This window comes from Pelophylax lessonae (genome assembly GCF_965119305.1).
Source record: "Pelophylax lessonae genome assembly, chromosome: 1".
NCBI classification, from domain to species: Eukaryota; Metazoa; Chordata; class Amphibia; order Anura; family Ranidae; genus Pelophylax; species Pelophylax lessonae.
In genome coordinates, this window is record NC_138768.1 from 182,111,371 (window position 1) to 182,125,515 (window position 14,145).

General features: G+C 40.8%; 1 protein-coding gene across 3 annotated transcripts in view; it reads right to left on the reverse strand.

The window, feature by feature from the left end:
* Positions 1-14,145, reverse strand: part of MCC (MCC regulator of WNT signaling pathway) — a gene marked incomplete at its 5' end in the record, with an annotated part of 565,928 nt that overhangs the window by 43,234 nt on the left and 508,549 nt on the right. For all 3 annotated transcript variants that reach the window (XM_082243687.1, XM_082243688.1, XM_082243689.1), the window contains one exon: positions 12,505-12,739. In XM_082243687.1, the coding sequence (XP_082099813.1) occupies positions 12,505-12,739 (235 nt within the window). The remainder of the gene's footprint in view (positions 1-12,504; positions 12,740-14,145) is intronic.

Below are 14,145 nucleotides of genomic sequence, written 5' to 3' on the forward strand. Positions count from 1 at the left end.
TCCACTAACTCTTTGAAATTGCCTTTTAAAGGAGAACACCACAAAGTTGGTACTTCCAGCATTTGAAGAGGTTAAAGTGATTGTTGTTTTAATAGAATAAAAATAATAATTTACAAACATGTTATACTTGCCTGCTCTGTGCAGTAGTGGTTATAGTGGTTGCATAGGGCAGCCCAGATCCTCCTCTTCCTGAGTCCCTGGCTGGAGCTTCTGGCCCCTCCCTCCTGTTGAGTGCCCCATAGCAAGCAGCTTGCTATGGGGGCACCCGACATGAGCTGCAGCTCCATGTATTCAGACAGACATGGAGTTGCCGTACGGCCCTGCCCCCTCTATCTTCTGATTGGCTAATTAGGTTTGATTGATAGGGGTGGGAGCCAATGGCGCTGCTGCTGTCTCAGCCAATCAGGAGAAAGAGTCCCACATGACTGAGGCACTTGTGGACATTGCTAGATAGAGAGGGGGATCTGGTAAGTATTAGGAGGGCTGAGGGGGGGCTGCTTTACACAAAGTTTTTTATCTTAATGCATAGAATGCATTAGGATAAAAAAACCTTCAGACTTTACAAACCCTTTAAGCATAATCTCTTCTCCATTGTGTCCTTTGCTGGAAACACTGCAGATATATCCAAACTCTGTTTGCCATTGTATGTGGAGCCACCTATTTCAATTCAGTGTCAGGACCAGCATGGTTTGGGCAACAGCTGGACCGCAGGAGATTTCCCTTCAGCATCATCAGCGAAGGCAAGCGTAACTTGCAGATTCAACACTCTGCTCCCCCAAATGCTGCAAAAAACAACTTGGTGGAGTTCTACTTTAAAACAGATGAAACCTTGCTCAACAGATACTTCCATGCCACTGCCATAAAGGGAGGGTAATGAGTGGTATGGTGATGGAAAACAGTCAGGGACCAGATGGTTGCTCTATAAGATATTTTAAGACATTTCAGAAGAAATCGTTTACTATAGGTTGTAGATATCTAAATTCTATAGGGGAAGTTGGGATCATAAGAATTTTAATTGTTTTTAGCTCATATTACTATTATACCTAAGACGGGAGACCATAATCTGCCCATGAGTTACAGACTGAATAATAGCATTATTAAAACACAGATATGAAAAGTATAAGCAAAAACATTAGCATACATGTTAAAGCCTTTATTGGCACATTGGATACACAGCGATCAAGTTGGCTTTATACCAGGGAGGGTAAAGATAATGGCCTTAGGACAACAATACTTATTCATCATAAAGAAAGGAGGAACAGATCCCCCGTCTTACTACTGTCAACACTGAGAAAGGGTAGACTTGGGATTCATGTTTGAGACTCTAAATGCTTAAGGAATAGGCCCCAAGATGAGCAGATGATAGGAGCCTTAAATAAATAGCCTATAGCAAAAGTAAGGATTAATTGCAGTCTGTCCCAAGCTTTTCAGCTGTATAATGGGACTAGACAAGGATGCCTCCTGTCACTCATATTATTTATCCTCTCACTTGAGCCTTTATTAGCTTCACTGGGGTCTAATACAGATATACAGGGAATGAAGATTGGGGATACAGATTATAAAGTTGCGGCCTATACACATTTAGGTCTACAATCCAAGGTTAACGTTACCAAATTGAATGCAGGAATTAAAAATGGATTACTTTTAAATGTTAAAGATTATGAATATCTTGGTGGAACGAAATTTCCTATTACCTGGCATTTTCCTTTGTATGGCAGAATAAAGATTTTAATTACGTGGGGATAAAATTAACTCCTTCAATACACACACTGTGAAAATGAAACAATATATATCTTTAAAAAATATAATTAATTAAATAATTTAAAATGTAGACCTTTATCTTGGCTAGGCAGAATAAATATTAAAAAAATTAGAATTTTACCTAAGATGGTATACATTTCAGATGCTCCTGATACAGTATCTAAAAATTATTTTAAAACTTTGAGGCCTATGATACTTCGATTTATATGGCAGAATAAACATCCTAGGATTCCATGTGCAACACTGGTAAAGATGAAAGAAGATACCAGACTTTAACAGATCCTACTAGGCAGTAACTTTATTATAAATGGTAGATTGGGCACATGAGAATGTAAATAGAAGTTAGGGGACGATTAAGACATTTTTAAGTATTGTGACACTTGGTAGGGTGATGTGGATTTCATAGTAGTATCAACAATCATCCAAAGACACTAGTCCAAACATGGTGTATTTAGGATGAGGTACACAAGCAGTTGCAATAGAGATACAATTGATATCTTTAAATGGCACAATATATTTTCTTCCAGGAAGAGAGGATTACCATTTTTTTTTTTTTTTTTTTTACACGCTGGGTTAAAGGAGATATAGTGCAGTTGAAAGATGTAATGAATGATAAAAGGATTTCCTCACTTCAAAAGTGAGGACAAAAATGGGGTGTGGCCCCATTGGATTAGAAGAAAAATGTGGGTTTCCCTACATCAAATTCGCAAGACAGCAGAGTGTGCCCGGCTCTCAATGGAGCCGGTTCACACATCTCTGTGGAAGCTGTGGAGGGGTTTGCACAGGGGTCCTGTGCATCTTTGGCTCAGTTTCAGGTCTGAATTTTGACAAAAACTTGGCCCGATTCATCCCTGAAACAGGGACGCACTGAACGCTTACTGTGAGCCGCATCTGATTTAGGTGTGAACCTAGCCTTAAACTTTTAGCAAGGTGGTATGCAACCCCAGTAGGGGGCAGAGATCACCTCTATGTTGGAGAAGGTGTGACATCTTTGGAACTTTTGCGCACGTTTGGTGAAGTTGCCCAAAAAAAAAAAAAAGTTTTCGAGCAAAGTGTAATGTATGGCACATTACTGGCATTAACATAATCATGGAGAGATCTGTTCCATGGTACAAATATGCCAGAGAAACAGTATAAAAATGCAGTGCTCCTGCTTTTACTAAATGCGGCTAAAGGGCTTATCCCAAAATTCTGGCATTGGGAAAAAAACCCTGAATGTAGAAGAGTGGATTAGGAAGCTGGATTATGTACACAAAATGGAATGACTAATCCGTATACATGAGGATAGTTTTAAAAAAACGTTTGTCGAGAAAATGGCTAATGTTTAAAAACTCAGCAAGAATTTTTGAAATATTGTGTAATGTGGATTAAGGGGGTAATTAAAGGATTATAATGGATATACAGAACAAGTGGAAACTCTGATGGGGTATATTAAAAGAGTAAAAAAAAATATATATATATACACACACACACACACACACACACACACACTAAGACCTTGGATTGCGAGTAACTTGGTCTGCGACTGTTTTACAAGACGAGCAGAATTTTTTAAATATGTTTTAACTTGATAAACGAGCGAGGTCTAGGGTCACGTCCCATTTTAGTCAATGAGAGCTGTCTTAATTAGCACTACTGAAGTTGCTCCGACTTCAGAAAAGTTATAATGTACTATTTCAAGGCAACTTCTATCCGACTTATGCCCCTAGACTAAGTAAGAGTTTGTGAAAAAAAAAACTGGTGACTGTGGAGGCCATTTGAGTACAGTGAACTCATTATCATGTTCAATAAACCAGTTTAAGATGATTTGTGACATGGTGCATTATCCTGCTGGAAGGAGCCATCAGAAGATGGGTACACTGTAGTCATAAAGGGATGGACATGGTCAGCAACAACACTTAGGTAGGCCATGGTGTTTCAAACAATGGTCAATTGGTACTAAGGGGCCCAAAGTGTGCCAAGAAATTATCCCCCACATCATTAAACCACTACCAGCCTACAAGGCAGAATGGATCTATGCTTTCATGTTGTATACACCAAATTCTGACCCTTCCATCTGAACATCGCAGCTGAAATCGAGATTCATCAGACCAGGCAGCTTTTCCAATTTTCTATTGTCCAATTTCGGTGAGCTTGTGAGAATTGTAGCCTTATGCCCAGTACACACGATCCGAAAATCGGACGACTCTCCGTCCGTTTTTATTTGGTTGCTAGGAACTCTCAATTATATTCGCAAATGGGAGAGGTTACTTACCATACAAATTTTCTCGGACGATGATTCAAAAGCTTCCGGTATGTGTAACCACGCTGTACCGTGTGAGTGGAAAATGATGTCTACTGCTCATGCGCTGTCTACTGCTCACCATTTTTTTCGGACGAACAACATACTGATAATACGATTATCGTACGATGTGTTATAATACGATCAAATTTTTAAGCTTGCACGACCGGATAATATCGGGCGAACTGTCGTGATCGCCTCTCGTAAGCTGTGTACTAACGATCAGATTATCGTCCGATCCTTTCACAAGCATTATTTTTTGTCCGATTTTCGGATCGTGTGTACGGGCCATTCGTTTCCTGTTCTTAGCTGACAGGAGTGGCCGCCAGTATTGTCTTCTGTTGTTGTACCCATCTGCTTCAAGGTTCGATGTGTTGTGCATTCAGAGATGGTAATCTGTATACATTGGTTCTTATGCATGGTTATTTGAGGTACTGTTGCCTTTCTATCATCCCAAACCAGTCTGCCCATTTTCCTTTGACCTCTGAAATCAACAAGGCATTTTCATCCACACAACTCCCACTCACTGGATATTTTATCTTTTTTGGACCATTCTCTGTAAACCATAGAGATGGTTGTGCGTAAAAATCCCAGTAGATCACCAGTTTTTGAACTACTCAGACCAGCCCATCTGGCACCAACAACCATGCCACGTTCAAAGTCACTTAAATCCCTTTTTTTTCCCCATTTCGATGCTTGGTTTGAACATCAGCAAGTCGTCTTTATGTCTAGATGCCTAAATGCATTGAGTTGCTGCCATGTGACTGGCTGATTAGCAATCCGTGTCACCAAGCAATCGATCAGGTGTACCTAATAAAATGGCTAGTGTGTGTGTGTGTGTATATATATATATATATATATATATATATATAATATATAGCCTTTCTGCTTCTAAGATCACTGGCTGTTTTTTGTACAGCTAGACGTTCTGGACATAACTACTCTTTTTTGCCTAATCCATGATATGAAATAAATGATCCTTCAAAATCAGACAGACACTTTCAAGAAAGGCAAATATTCAAAAAAACGGTCACCATCTCTGGAATTAAAGCTGCAAAATATTGCTGAAATATGACTGTGTGCTAGTTTCCCCCTTTGTTGGTTTTAAAAATTATACAAATATAACTTTACACCAAACACTATAAATCACACTCGGGATGCAAGCTGTAGGGTTTTTTTTTTTTTTATATTTAGAAACACTAATATCCAGTTAAACCAATAATATATAAAGTAAGTCTATCAAAACGAAGGATATATAAATGTGATCAGGTGAGCCAAATGCATAAGCAGCGATCACACTCAAAGTAAACTGTGAACAGCAGATCCAGAGATGTACATTATATATAGGAGGTAAATATTGACTTTTCCTGCAAAAATCAAGCGTGCCCCCCTTTCAACTTTCTAACAAGGAGCCATATTGGTGAAACAGGTCATCTAATCACATTAAAAGGTGAATGACTGGTTGTTTTGATTTACAATCTCTACTTCTCTGTTTCTTTCACCATATCCTCAATTTGAATTACCCAGGTTTGTGACAGGTTTACTTTACAAATTAGCAAGAATACCTGAAGAAAGATTACCACCTACAGCAAGTGTGGAGATCAGAAGGATTCACTTCTACTACACACCTTGCAAGTAGCATTTTGCAGAGGATTACTTTCTCTAACTCCCTTTCATATAGTGCCCAATGCCAATATTACTGCCAGATATGACCAGTGGTACTTGTAAACTAATAAAATCTCACTACCCGAACAATTGTCAAGACATAGATCAAATCATTTTCATTAAATCTTTTTTTTCATTGTCTCCAGGTCATTATGTTTTATCTGGAACATTAAGATTTATGCAGGAATTTTCATAGTCTAATTAATAGTGCAATTATTTAAGCAAAGTACAAAAATATGACTTTGAATATATTACACAAACGACTGTAATAAATCTAGTTTAATTAAGACTGCAGTATGAAAGACTGATTTTCTCAAATTTGTTTGCTGCTTATTGTGCGGATGATTATGAAGATCAGCACATTGGAGAATGGGAAGGACACTGGTGAAGAAAGGCAAGTGTTACGCATAGGATTCAATTCAGCATACTAAGAAATGACTGATGGGCTCTCATTCAGTCTTAATACACAGCATTCAATCGCTCTACTCCCAGCTCACTTGAAGGGAAACCCAACTCACAATCGCAGTCACCAACTGGGTTTTGAAAATATTAGATTCCTGCCAGTCATGCTTAACATCTGACTGCAATACTATGAGATAATGACTCCGCACAAGTCTGCAGATAAGGAAATCTGACTTTACTCTGACTTTCCCGATCTGCCTACTTGTTCTCAGTCATTGACCAAAAAGTACTGAAGATCATAATAGCCACTGTAGAAATGTCAGTTTACAAATTTCTCATGATACATTTTAGGGGTCTATGAACATTATAAAATACTGTTCTTTCGTTGTGATTGTTTTTTACCACTTTTACACCACTGAGTATTAAAAGTATAATTCCAGTTAAAACCCTCAACAGCTTGATAAATGCACTACAATGTAAAGTTAAGGGACAGACCAGAGGGACTGACTGAAAGATAGTGCAATATACAATGTAACAGCCACGCATTGCAATCTTTAACCCTTTGTTGGAGCACACAGTCCTGCACATCTGGTTAACAACTGATAATCAAATCTGCCAGTGCAGTGCAGACAGAGTAAACTTTCGCAAACACAACTCCCCTGCCTTCTCATGAACATTACATAGAAAGGGAGTAATAGGTAGGATTTTTTTGATCCTGGGGCTTTCAAAAAAGGGCACAGAAAAAAGGGCACCAGAAAAAAATGTCAGTAAATTCAGATCAAACAAATAGCTGAGCAGCAATGTATTTTTTGTGCAATGTAATTTTTATGTATTAAATTAGTATTTGACATTATCTATACTTTCCTACATCTTACTGGTCCTCTAAACCCCTTGACGTGTCTACTTGGTGCACTAGATGCTGAGCAAAACCAGCCAACCACTTTCACCAGCGTTCCAGATTTTCAGATATGCAACATGTAAATTGGTGGCTATCCCCACACCCTACAACTTGAAAACTCTGGTTAGATCAGGTGAACTCCACACTGATCTGAGAAAATTGAGCGATCAACGACAGAGCTCACCAAAAAGAATTTGGACTTTGTGGCAAGACTGGCTGTAGGTTCCAGGGTTAGCTTCTTCCCAACTAGGCATTACAAATATGATACCTTTTCTGGGCTTTTATGTTGTGGACAGGAGGATGATGTACTGATTATTATTATAGTACCTATTAGCACCAATTTTTCTAGTATCCTAGACTCATGTAGGAGATGGCAGGACTATGGGGTGGATTTCCTAAAGGGAAATGAAGCTTCACTTTGCAAGGAATACCCAATTATATGCAAAGACAATAGAAAACAGCATTTTTGCTTGCACTGGATTGGGTGATGGAAGTCAGAAGAGCTTCCCCTCATTAACTAAGTCCTGGAGCAACTGCACTTGAAAAGTAATTAGTTTATTTCTCGTTAGTAAATCGACCCCAATATGTTCTCTCAGAACTCCTTTAGTGGTAAATTTCTACGACTATTGGGCATGTTCTATAAATGTTGTTTTTGAACTCTCTTTTCTATTTAATACTTTACGAATCTGTGTGATATGAAATCAAATCAAGAATGGGGTGGAAAATAGCCTTGTGTTTATAATGCAAAAAATCTTATCTCATTTGATTAAAAAAAAAAAAGTTAAGCTATATGATTGAAGGTGACCCCTATTGCAGTTATAAAATGACTGAAACTGGAATTTTAGAGTCTTTGTTGTGAATTTGAGAATTAATTACCTCTCAGTATCTCAGTATAAGCAACTAGACAGGGATGGCTTGCATAAAGCTCTTTTACTGCTTTAGAAATACTTTCATGTCTATAGTTTGAGCACAAGTGCATTTTAACAGAAATATTTGTTTGAATGCTAATTGGTTATTATGTGAAGATTCATACTTCACTCAAATATACTGAACAAAATTATACAACGCAACACTTGTTTTTGCCCCCATTTTTCATGAGCTGAACTTAAAGATCTAAGAAAACCGGGATTAATGCATAAAGAGAACACCTCTCCAAAGTGCCAGATGCCATGGAATGTGAGCATTTGCGCACTAAAATCGGTTACGACGACGAACTGCAGTCAGGTTGAAACCCCGATGAGGATGACAAGCATGCAGATGAGCTTCCCTGAGATGGTTTTTGACAGTTTGTGCCGAATTTCTTTGGTTATGCAAACCGATTGTTGCAGCATCTGTCCGGGTGGCTGTTCTCAGACGATCTTGGAGGTAAAGATGCTGGATTTGGAGGTCCTGGGCTGGGGTGGTTACACGTGGTCTGCGGATTGGAGGCCGGTTGGATGTACTGGCAAATTCTCTGAAAGGCCTTTGGAGACGGCTTATGGTAGAGAAATTAACATTCAATTCATGGGCACAGCTCTGGCAGACATTCCTGCAGTCAGCATGCCAATTGCACGCTCCCTCAAAACATCTGTGGCATTGTGCTGTGTGATAAAACTGTACATTTTAGAGTGGCCTTTTATTGTGGCCAGCCTAAGGTACACCTGTGCAATAATCATGCTGTCTAATCAGCATCTTGATATGCCACACCTGTGAGGTGGATGGATTATCTCGGCAAAGGAAAAGTGCTCACTAAAGGCTCGTACACACTTGACGAAAATCAGAGGAAATATCCTCCGATTTTTCTCTCTCATGCTCAGCGGTCATAGCCGTTTTTAGTTGACAGTGCATAATGCTCACTAAATTTCTCATCCGATTTTTTTTTTTTGGGACATTTGTTCCTAGACTTCCGGGTCGTCAGCAACTTCAGATCATGCGCGGTCTTTCGTATCCAATTTTTCGCGGACGTACTGCATACACATTAAACAAAAATTGGTCGTCTGGGGACGGACGATCAAAAATTTGGTGTTTGTCCCTCTTCGTTGAAAATGTCGGCATCGGCTGCTGAAAGTTGTGTACACACTAGCCGAAAATCGGACGATTTTACCTCGGACGGGAATTTTCGGCAGATTTTCTACTAGTGTGTACCCCACTTTACACAGATTTAGACAGATTTGTGAATATTTGAGAGAAATAGGCCTTTTGTGTACATAGAAAAGGTCTTAGATCTTTGAGTCCAGATCATGAAAAATGGGGGCAAAAACAAAAGTTTTGCGTTTACAATTTTGTTCAGTGTACATAACTCCTTTGACCCAAACATTTGTCCCTCTAACTACAGTTTTATGGTAAAAACTGTAATAAACTCACCTCTCTGCATGACCTTTTCATCCTAACTCATTTAATCTACTCGCCATCACCGAAACCTGGCTTCACGAATCCGACACTGCGTCTTCTGCTGCCCTATCCCAAGGTGGTCTTCTATGGACTCACTCCCCTAGACCCAATGAACGCAAGGGAGGGGGTGTCGGGATCCTTCTAGCCCCACATAGCTCCGTTCAGGTACTTCAGCCGCCTCCCTCTCTGTCACTCTCCTCATTTGAGGTACACTGCATTCGTCTTTTTCGCCCTGTTTCTCTAAGGATAGCTGTGATCTACCGCCCACCTGGACCAGTATTAACCTTTCTTGATGACTTCTCTGCCTGGCTACCCTACTTTCTCTCTTCCGAAATCCCCATAATCATTCTCGTCGACTTCAACATCCCTATTAATACTAACACTCCTACCACTTCCAAACTTCTCAATCTAACCTCCTCCTTTGACCTGAAGCAATGGATACATGCTTCTACTCACTCTGAAGGCAATATCCTTGACCTTGTTTTCTCCCACCTATGCACTCCCCACAACCTTTCCAACAATCCTTTCCCTCTCTCTGATCACTACCCTATTAGTTTCACTCTCTCCCTCTCCTCCACCTCCTCTCCCTCCAGCTACTGTACAGTTACCCGCAGAAACCTACACCGTCTCAACTCTTCTCTTCTCTACTCTGCTACCGACCACCTCTATGACAAAATTGCACCCCTGTCCTGCACCAACCTAGCCACTTCTGTCTACAACGCTTCACTCTTAGCCTCCCTGGACACACTGGCCCCCCCTCACCACACACCGAATCAGGCCCCGACCCCTTCAACCTTGGCAAACCGATAACACTAGAAGTCTGAAAAAGCATAGCCGTGCTCTTGAGCGCCTATGGCGTAAGACTCGGTCTCAGAAGGATTTCAACCAATATAAATCCGCCCTCCAAAAATACAATTCCAGTTTCCACACTGCCAAACAGACCTATTTTATCACTCTCATTAACAGCCTGTCATCACGCCCCTGGCAACTCTTCGCTACCTTTAACTCTCTACTCCATCCTCCACTACCACCTCCCACCGACTCACTCACTGCCCAGGAGATTGATGCAATTCGTAAGGAGATCGTTGCTGTTCAGATACTTTCCTCCATGACTTATGCTTCACGCCCACAGGTGCGATCATTACTTCCCTCATTCAACCCCGCCACTACAGACGAGGTTGCTAAACTACTTGCCAACGTCCACTTAACAACCTGCCCTCTGGATCCTGTTCCCTCGCAAATGCTACGTTCACCTTCTGGCCCTATTCTATGCTCTCTAACCCACATCTTCAATCTCTCCCTCTCTTCTGGCATCTTCCCCAACTCTCTAAAACATGCACTAGTCAGCCCCATACTTAAAAAGCCCTCACTGGACCCAACCGATCTGAACAACCTACGCCCTATTTCCTTGCTCCCCTTTTCATCCAAACTCCTCGAACGTCTAGTCTACAACCGACTGTGCGACCACCTTGCCGAGAATAGCCTCCTTGATCCCCTTCAGTCTGGATTTCGGCCTCAACACTCCACTGAAACTGCACTCCTGAAGCTGACAAACGATCTTCTAACGGCCAAAACCAATGGACACTATTCTGTACTTCTACTTCTGGACCTTTCTGCTGCCTTAGATACGGTTGACCATCCCCTCCTCCTCAAAAAACTCCATGCCTTTGGTCTCCGAGACTGTACTCTTCACTGGTTATCTTCCTACTTATCCAACGGCACCATTAGCGTCACCTACAATTCTACTTCCTCCTCTCCTCTTCCCTTCTCTGTTGGGGTCCCCCAACGCTCTGTTCTTGGACCCCTCCTATTTTCAATCTACACCTCCTCTCTAGATCAGTTGATAGCCTCCTACGGCTTCCAATACCATCTCTATGCTGACGATACCCAAATCTAATCTATCCACTCCTCAGCTCTCTCCCTCAGTCTCCTCACGTATCACTAATTTACTATCAGATATATCGGTCTGGATGTCTCACCACTTCCTCAAACTCAATCCATCCAAAACCGAGCATATAATTTTTCCTCTACCGCGTGCCCCTTCCCCTGATTTCTCCGTCAATATCAATGGCATTACTATCAGCCCATCCCCACATGCCAAGGTCTTAGGTGTTGTCCTGGACTCTGAACTCTCCTTCAAACCCCACATCCAATCGCTGTCCAAATCTTGCCGCCTCCGCCTCTGTACCATCTCCAAAATACGCCCCTTTCTAACCAAAGACACAACAAAACTCCTATTTCACTCCCTGGTCATCTCGCGCCTCGACTACTGCAATTCCCTTCTCATTGGCTTACCTCTACACAGGTTATCCCCCCTTCAATCCATCATGAATGCTGCCGCCAGACTCATCCACCTCACCAATCGCTCAGTGTCCGCTGCTCCTCTCTGTCAAGCCCTCCACTGGCTTCCGCTCACCCAACAAATTAAATTCACAATACTTACAACATCTTACAAAGCAATCCACAGCTTAGCCCCCAGCTACATCACCAGCCTCATCTACAAATACCAACCTAATCGCTCTCTTCGTTCCTCTCAAAACCTCCTGCTCTCTAGCTCCCTCATCACCTCCTCCCATGCTCGCCTCCAGGACTTTTCCAGAGCCTCTCCAATCCTATGGAACTCCTTACCCTTATCTGTCCGATTATCTCCCACTCTATTAGCTTTTAGGCGATCTCTGAAAACCCTCCTTTTCAGAGAAGCCTATCCTACCAACCCCTAAAAAATGTACCTCCTTTTTCTCCATCAACCCATCCCCCACGGTTATTGCCTTTTGTTTCACTTGACCCTCCCTTCTAGATTGTAAGCTCTAACAAGCAGGGCCCTCTAGTTCCTCCTGTTTTGAACTGTATTGTAACTGTATTATCTTCCTTCACATTGTAAAGCGCTACGCAAACTGTTGGCGTTATACAAATCCTGTATAATAATAATAAAAAGAGTGATGACTAATAAATCACTGTGCTGAGTATGAACTGATCACAGAGTAGGAAATGTGGCATCAGAAATTGATAAATTTAGTTAGGACTCTCTACCTCCCTCCTGTTTTACCATTTAGTGTTAACAAAATAAGTATTCAGTGAACACAATTAGAACATTTTCTATATTGGTTTCTCATATCTTGACACATACCTTCATTGCCATAAGCTCCTGCATAAGGACAGCATTTTCCAGATCTAGTCTCTGATTGTCTCCCCTTGGCTTGACATCATAGCTCAAAGGATCAATATGAATGCTCTCTAATTCCAGCATAGTGAGTTTAACTGCAGCCCGGTCATTCTTTAGTTGCTGAATATAATCTTTCAACCTCTGCTCATCCTCTTTAGTAAATTCTGTGTCACAGCTACTGGCTGTAGAACTGGTGGTACTAAAATTGAGAAAATATACAGAATAGGTTACAGTTCATTAAAAGCATGCCCAAAATGATTTTCACTCTCTATAGCAATATAAAGCACTAACTGATCCAAATAACTGGGTCATATATTTTAAATTCAAACTACATATACAAAATCTGTTTTTGAGAATATCCATCTCAGGTTTGCTATTTTCATTCTGCAAAACTGCTGAACATTTAGAGCAAGTTGCAATGTTAGTACTGTGCATTGAATTTTAAATGGGCTGGCCATTCGATAGAAGCATTTGGAATGCACAGCTGTAAAGCAGAATCAGCAGTTTTCTCTATAGGGCTTACAGCGCAGAGTCACACATTGGAGAAAAGGGGGAACTAGGTCATTACACTGCAATTTTAAAGCAGAAAAAAAAAAAAAAACAGATGAGACAAGCTAGTGAAATTGAAATAGCATGAAAATAAAAACGGTAACAAGTAATAATATAAATACGCTTTTTTTTTTTTTTTTACACAATGAACATAGAAAAACAAAATAAATAGATTTAAAAAAAAAAAAGAACAATAAACACAATCACTCCATCTATGTTGCATATATACAGTGCATACGAAAAGTATTCACAGCGCTTCACTTTTTTTTTATGTTATACAGCCTTATTCCAAAATTGATTAAATTCATTTTTTTCCTCATAATCCTGCAAACAATACCCCATATGACATTGTGAAAGAGGTTTGTTTGAAATCTTTGCAAATTTATTACCAGTAAAAAATGTAAAAAAAAAAATAATAATAAATCACATGTACATTAGTATTTACAGCCTTTGCTCAATACTTTGTTGAAGCACCTCAAGCTCAATCAGGTTGGATGGGGAGCACCGGTGCACAGCCATTTTCAGATCTCTCCAGAGATGCTCAATCGGGGTTCAAATCTCTGCTCTTAAGGACATTCACAGAGTTGTCCCATAGCCACTCCTTTGTTATCTTGGCTGTGCGTTTAGGGTCATTGTTCTGTTGGAAGATAAACCTTCATCCCAGTCTGAGGTCCAGAGCACTCTGGAGCAGGTTTTCAAAAATTGCTGCATTCATCTTTCCCTCAATCTGGACTAGTCTCCCACTTCCTACCACTGAAAAACATCCCCACAGCATGATGCTGCCACCACCATGCTTCACTGTAGGGATGTATTGGCCAGGTGATGAGCAGTGCCTGGTTACCTCCAGACATGACGCTTGCCATTAAGTTCAACAGTTCAATCTTTGTTTCATCAGACCAGAGAATTTTGTTTCTCATGGTCAGAGTCCTTAAGGTGCCTTTTGGCAAACTCCATGCAGGCGGTCATGTGCCTTTTACTGAGGAGTGGCTCCTGTCTGGCCACTCTTCCATACAGGCCAGATTGGTGGAGTGCTGCAGAGATGGTTGTTCTTCTGGA